At 49.5% G+C, this 6,234-nt stretch overlaps 1 protein-coding gene across 1 annotated transcript in view; it reads left to right on the top strand.

Moving 5' to 3' along the window:
- The window catches only part of COPE (coatomer protein complex, subunit epsilon), a gene marked incomplete at its 5' end in the record, with an annotated part of 5,137 nt that extends 725 nt beyond the window's left edge, over positions 1 to 4,412 (top strand). The window contains 7 exon segments of the mRNA XM_010013875.1: positions 1 to 73; positions 458 to 511; positions 894 to 975; positions 2,022 to 2,177; positions 2,446 to 2,514; positions 2,990 to 3,064; positions 4,059 to 4,412. The exon segment at positions 1 to 73 is cut by the window's left edge and continues 13 nt beyond it. Of these exon segments, the coding sequence (XP_010012177.1) occupies positions 1 to 73; positions 458 to 511; positions 894 to 975; positions 2,022 to 2,177; positions 2,446 to 2,514; positions 2,990 to 3,064; positions 4,059 to 4,106 (557 nt within the window).
- Positions 4,413 to 6,234: the final 1,822 nt, after the last annotated feature.

The raw sequence follows: 6,234 nt of genomic DNA, 5'->3' as shown, positions 1-6,234 counted from the left end.
CTTCCATCTATTTCCATGACAAAAACCCGGATGCTGCTCTGCGCACTCTGCACCAGGGGGAGAGCCTGGAGTGGTAGGTGGAACTCGGCCGGCATCACGGAGCCTCTCTCGTGGCTTGGGAGAGGTGCCCCGTGAATGGCTGAGGTCTGGCTTCTCTCTAAAAAGCCTTGAAACCATCGAGAAGCTCCTTTGAGGTTTGTCTTTTGGAGTCGGAAGTGATTTGGTGTTTGTCCTCCCATGTCAACTCTATTGCTCCCGTGTGAAACTTAAGAACCTGCTGTATTGATTCAGGCGTGTTCAGAAGTGCTGAGCTGAGCGTTGTGTCAGTGCAGCGAGGGAGCATGGAGCCAGCGGCCCTGCTCCAGGCCCTGCTCCCACAGCAGGGAGGCTTGTCCCGGGCCGCTGGGAGAGGTAAAGCCTGCAGCTCTGGAAACCACTTTGCTCTTATTCCTTGTAGCATGGCCATGATGATACAGATTCTTCTGAAGCTTGACAGGCTCGATCTGGCTCGGTAAGTTTGTGTCCGTTTGCTTCTTCAGGGTGCTGGGGTGGGCTGTGATAAGAGAATTTTCAACACCCAGCCTCCCTCAGGGTGCAGCATTTTAACACCTGCCATGGAGAAAACAACTTGTGTGGGTGTGCTGCAAAAGAGGTAATAGAGCTGGGTACAGCTGAAGGAAGAGATGGACCCCCAGGTTTAACCCTCCCTTCAGCAGAATGTGGTTTGAATCTCAAGTTCTGGGTTTCTGGCTTCCCATAAGGAAGTAAAATGGGGGTCTTTCATGGATAGCTTCAGTGAAATATTAAGAGGTGTTTGTGGCATTATATGGAAGAACTGAGAGAAGAAAGCAGAACCTTTTTGCCTTGTGTGACTCCCACTTTTCCTTCTGCAGCAAGGAACTTAAAAAGATGCAGGAGCAAGATGAGGATGCAACTCTGACTCAGCTGGCAACTGCCTGGGTGAACCTGGCCATCGTGAGTGTCTGAAATGGGGATCCTTTGCCTACCACGTGGAGAACCACCACTCCACAGCCTGTTCCTGCTTGCTCTTTTCACGCCATACTTTCAGAAGAGCATGCAGGGGGTTTGCTGGGTTGGTTTGTTGTTTTTTCCCCTTCCTTCATGACACAGAAGGCATTGGCAGCTGGCTGCACAAAGTGCCTGGGTTGATTGCTAGTCTTCCAGCTGTGCTCCTTGGCCTTCAGCTCGTGCAGGGAAGGGCTAAACCACACTTAAATAATTCACAAAGCATTATAAGGTAAAATGGCAAGTGCAGCAGTCACAGCATCCAGACCTTGCAATTAAACTCCAAGAAAGAAATGCAATTCTTCACTTAGAGCAGACTGTCTTTAAGGATGATTGTGAATCAGACAAAGCCAAACACAGGCCAGATAATCAGGTGACTGAAAATCAGTCTCCTCAAGTTCAGTGGAGTCCAAGGTCAAGCAGGACACAACCTGTTGTACCATTAAGATTTCTTTCTAGTGTTCACTCGGGTTTGTTAGGAAATCTCTCATGCAGAACTTCTGCCTTGCCATAGTGCACAGCTGGATTTTCCTTAAGGTCTTAGTTTCCTCAAGCGATCCCACCTCTAACTGGTGGACACCTCTGCCTGGAGGACCTGTCTGAAGCTGGAAATTTTTGGAAAGCCAGGTATCCACGCCTGCATTTAATTACTAAAATCTCCTTTCATAATCTAGTCCCATGAATACATCCAACATCTGAAGTGGTTCCTCTGAAGTGGCTGGTTTTTACTTTTTGACTGGAAGCCTGGATCTTTTGATCCTTTAAATAGCTCTTAGTATCAGATATTTTTGCATTTCTTTCATCTGTGGTCTGCAGTGATGTGCTGGGGTAGAGGAGACCTGAGTGCCAGCTGCTGCCAGCATTGGTTCTGACACGCTCCACGCCTGGGCTTTTTAACCCTAGGAGTGACCTTTGTGCCTGGTACTTCAACCATGGCGAGAACATACAGGCTTCTTAGCAACATGGAATGAGGTGTTTGTCTCCTGCCTTTACAGGGTGGTGAGAAGTTACAAGATGCTTATTACATCTTCCAAGAGATGGCAGACAAATGCTCCTCCACCCTCCTGCTGCTTAACGGGCAAGCAGCCTGCTACATGGCCCAGGGCAAGTGGGATGATGCAGAGGGAGTGCTTCAGGAGGCACTGGACAAGGTACTTCTGGTTTTGCCAGGCAGATTTGCTCTCTGGGAGACCCAGAGTAAAGCAGCAGGACCTTCACTGTTAAACTTCATGAACGTAGCAACACGTTGGTGCATATGGCTGCGGTGGTTGCTCTTGATACCAACTTGTGCTCCTACTCTGCCTTTGCCAGTGAAGTGAGCTGTGGGTTGGGCACAGCTGGTTCTTGCAGAATTCTGCTGGTTGTTACCATTTGTTGCTGTGGAGGTAAATCAGGTCAGATGGTTGCTCTTGTTTGCAGGACAGTGGCCATCCTGAGACCCTGATCAACTTCGTGGTCCTGTCGCAGCACTTGGGCAAAGCCCCGGAGGTGAGGCCTGGTTTACTCTACTCACCAAGCAGACACACTCCACCTGCTGCTGTGGGCAGGGCCTGTGCTCTGGGGGCTTGTGGTAACTTTGCTGGGGCTTTGCAATTGTCTATGTTCTCATCAGGATCAGCATTAACAAAGCGGAACAGTTCTGGGGTGTGGGGAGCTCCCATCTTCCATGAAGTGTTTGTGGAAATACAGATGCTGCAGGCAGAGGGATGGACTTGAGAGGAAGGCCTGGGTGGAAAAGAAATGGCTTGAATTCTGAGTTCAGTCCTCGCTGACTATTCTTGAACCCACTATTTAAGGTCTAATTTTTATAAGCACAGGGTGTGCCCAGTTCTTACTGGTTTTAACTGGGGCTACTGATGTTTGGGACACTGAGAAAATCGGGTCTGGGCTCACTGTAAATAATCACGTTGAAGTGTGATTGGCTTCTCCTCACTGTAATATTGAAACTCTCTCATCCCATCAGGTTACGAATCGTTATTTGTCACAGCTGAAAGATGCACATAAAAATCATCCATTCATAAAGGAGTATCAGGCAAAGGTACAAGTTCCTCTCTAACACACAACTGAATTTAGCATGCCTCATGCCAGTCTCTGATGGGGCGAGTGGATCAGCATTAACAAAGCGGAACAGTTCTGGGGTGTGGGGAGCTCCCATCTTCCATGAAGTGTTTGTGGAAATACAGATGCTGCAGGCAGAGGGATGGACTTGAGAGGAAGGCCTGGGTGGAAAAGAAATGGCTTGAATTCTGAGTTCAGTCCTCGCTGACTATTCTTGAACCCACTATTTAAGGTCTAATTTTTATAAGCACAGGGTGTGCCCAGTTCTTACGGGTTTTAACTGGGGCTACTGATGTTTGGGACACTGAGAAAATCGGGTCTGGGCTCACTGTAAATAATCACGTTGAAGTGTGATTGGCTTCTCCTCATTGTAATATTGGAACTCTCTCATCCCTTCAGGTTACGAATCGTTACCTTTCACAGCTGAAAGATGCACATAAGAATCATCCATTCATAAAGGAGTATCAGGCAAAGGTACAAGTTCCTCTCTAACACACAACTGAATTTAGCATGCCTCATACCAGTCTCTGATGGGGCGAGTGGATTCTTTACCAGCAAACTGACTGCAGGGGGCAGGTCACTGCTCTTCTGTGGCGCATCACTTGTCACAGCAAATCTTCTAGCCCTTGTGGGAGATGTTGGGAGCCACAAGCCAGGTGTTAAACAATGTACCCAAACCTGGCCACATCTTGAAAGAATCTCTCTGACATATGGGTTCTTAATCTTGTTACCAGGAGATTTTGTGCTTAAATAGAGGAAACATCCTTCTGGAGAGGGAATCGGGGAGGGAGAAGGAGGGATTAAGGTGATGACAAAGGGAAAATGGAACAAATTGAAAAAGAAATTGAGAACTGAGACAGGTGATCTTGCTGCTTGGAATTCCTGTTGCCTGTGAGCTGGGCTAGTGGTGTTCTCTTCAGCTCCTCCAGTAAAGTTCAAGGTTTGTTCATTCTGTTTCTGTTTCTGGTTTGAAGGAGAATGACTTTGACCGCCTGGCTGTGCAGTATGCCCCCAGCGCCTGAGGAGAGGGGAAGGAGGCTGCAGACCTGCTCTCTGGTACCTTGGGAACTGGGGCTGATGTGCAGAAAACTCCCTGGTAACACAGAAAAATGCCCTCTGCAAGTTCTCTGGCTTCTGTGACCGTGGGGAGGGTCTCGCAGTCCAGTGAGATGGCGTTAAACCTGTCTATAACACGCAGCTACTTGGATTTGGTAGCTGCAAAGCCTGTGCTCTGCCTTACCTGGGTCCTGAACTCTGTTTAAACTACAGTGCGAATCAAGACTGTGCAACACTGTACCTTAAACATTCCTAATAAAGACTTTTCTGGGTCCTTAGTTTCTGGAATTCAAGTAATTCCACCCTGGGACTGAGCCCCATCATCTGGACTGATGTGGGAAGAGTATGAAGGTTAATTTTAAACACCTGCATTCAGTACGTGGATGAATCCTGAATTATGGATCTTCCAGGCTGACTGATGACTCCTCCTTTAGCTTTTCCACTGGAAGAAGCACACCCTACTGTTGGGGTTACTGCTGGTGAGAGAGAAACCTTCCCCAGAATAAAACTAATCCCATTGTAATAGGCTCAGCCTTAATCTTACGTTGGTAAAAGGCAGCAGCTCGTATCTGGAGCTGGGAAGCACCTCCTGTGGTACACATGGAGGTCACTTCTGCAGGCGTGGTGGTTGTTGAACCTGTTGTGATGTGGAACATAAGGTGACTGCGTGTGCTGTGGCTCCTGCCTGCTGTTGAGAGGACAGTGCTGGTGTAGCCACCATGCAGAGCACAGAGTCTGAGCAGAACCCTCGGCTGGGACCTCCTGACCTCTGATGTTTGAATTATCTTCTGAATTACCATTTGGGTTGCCTTTGAGGAGGGGGAGAAGAGGGGTTTGTGCTATGCTGTGAATGTGGCTGACGACGTTTCCTTTGTGCCCCCCTCGCCTGCTCCCTCTGAAAGGGCTCATTGTCTCTCCTGGCGGGTTTAGCCAGCAGCTATTTCCAGTGAGGGGTTATTCCCGCTCTGGGCCTGGATGAATGTTTCCTTTGTAGAGCTGTCTGAGGGAGCTGTGAAAGGGGCTTCTGTGTCCGGGGCAGCCATTATCCACTTGATGGGCCATGATAAATTGACTTAAAAACGTAAACAATGAAAGCAAGGGGCAGCAGGAGCCAGCGCTGTCACTGGCAGGAGGGGAACACGGTGTTCGGGCCTCTGAGAGCAACGAGCTGGTGTTTTCTCATTGCTGCCCAACTAGAGAGGTTCCAGGGAAGTCGAGGGCACAGTGGCTGTGGTCAGAGGAATGGCTGTCAGTGGGATGAAGCTCACTTCTATGTTGTCTTTTTCTCTCCTTATCAAGCTGGTTCCCATCACAGTTCATGGGGGGGCCTGTGCTGCTGATAGTTATTCTCCATCTCTTGGAGTACGGATCCCCCAGCTGCAGTTTAGCTGATGGCTCTGGGGCAGATGGACACAGCTGAACTCCGTTCAGTCCTCCCCAGCTACAACCAAACCCTGCTGAGCTGCTCCAGGTCCTGTTGTGCTGTGCCAGGAGCCAATTAAAGTGTTGGTATTTTAGGAGAATCTTCAACTCGGGTTTCTTCTGTGTGACTGGATGGATCTCTTTGAACACATCCACAGTAAGATTGCCCTTCTCTGAAGCAGCAGCTAGCTGGGGTGGAAGCTGCCTGCCTTCTGCAGGAGGCACTGGAGCCAGTCTTCCAGCGGGGGACCTTTGGGGGAGGGGGTGTTTGCAGTTTTCAGGTGCATCTCATGATTCCAGAGCCTCTGCAGCTGCAGAGGTGCCCTAGTTGAGCTGTTGTAGGGGTGGGAACTCCCAGTTGCTGCGTGAGGAAGGAACGAATCTATTGCTGGTTGGAGGCTTTTGCAGAGGGGTATGGAAAAAAACAGAGCTGGAAAAACGTTTCTCTTTGCATCTCGTTGAAGGGTGAAGATTTAGTCGGGGGGTTGGCTATCGGGAACTGCAGGAGCTCTGTGTTGTGGGGCAATGTACGAAGGCGCTGTGGGGAACTTCCAGCCCCTGTGGCTGCCCGCAGGGTGCCCCTTGGCAGCAGAGCTGCTTCCCCTCTTCTGTCCCCTCTCTTCTCGCCGCACTGAACTATTACTGTTTGTCTCGGGTTCTTGCTGCTGGAGC

This window comes from Nestor notabilis, unplaced genomic scaffold (genome assembly GCF_000696875.1).
Source record: "Nestor notabilis isolate BGI_N333 unplaced genomic scaffold, ASM69687v1 scaffold17094, whole genome shotgun sequence".
Lineage (NCBI taxonomy): Eukaryota > Metazoa > Chordata > Aves > Psittaciformes > Psittacidae > Nestor > Nestor notabilis.
This window is presented reverse-complemented; position numbering and strand designations above follow the sequence as displayed.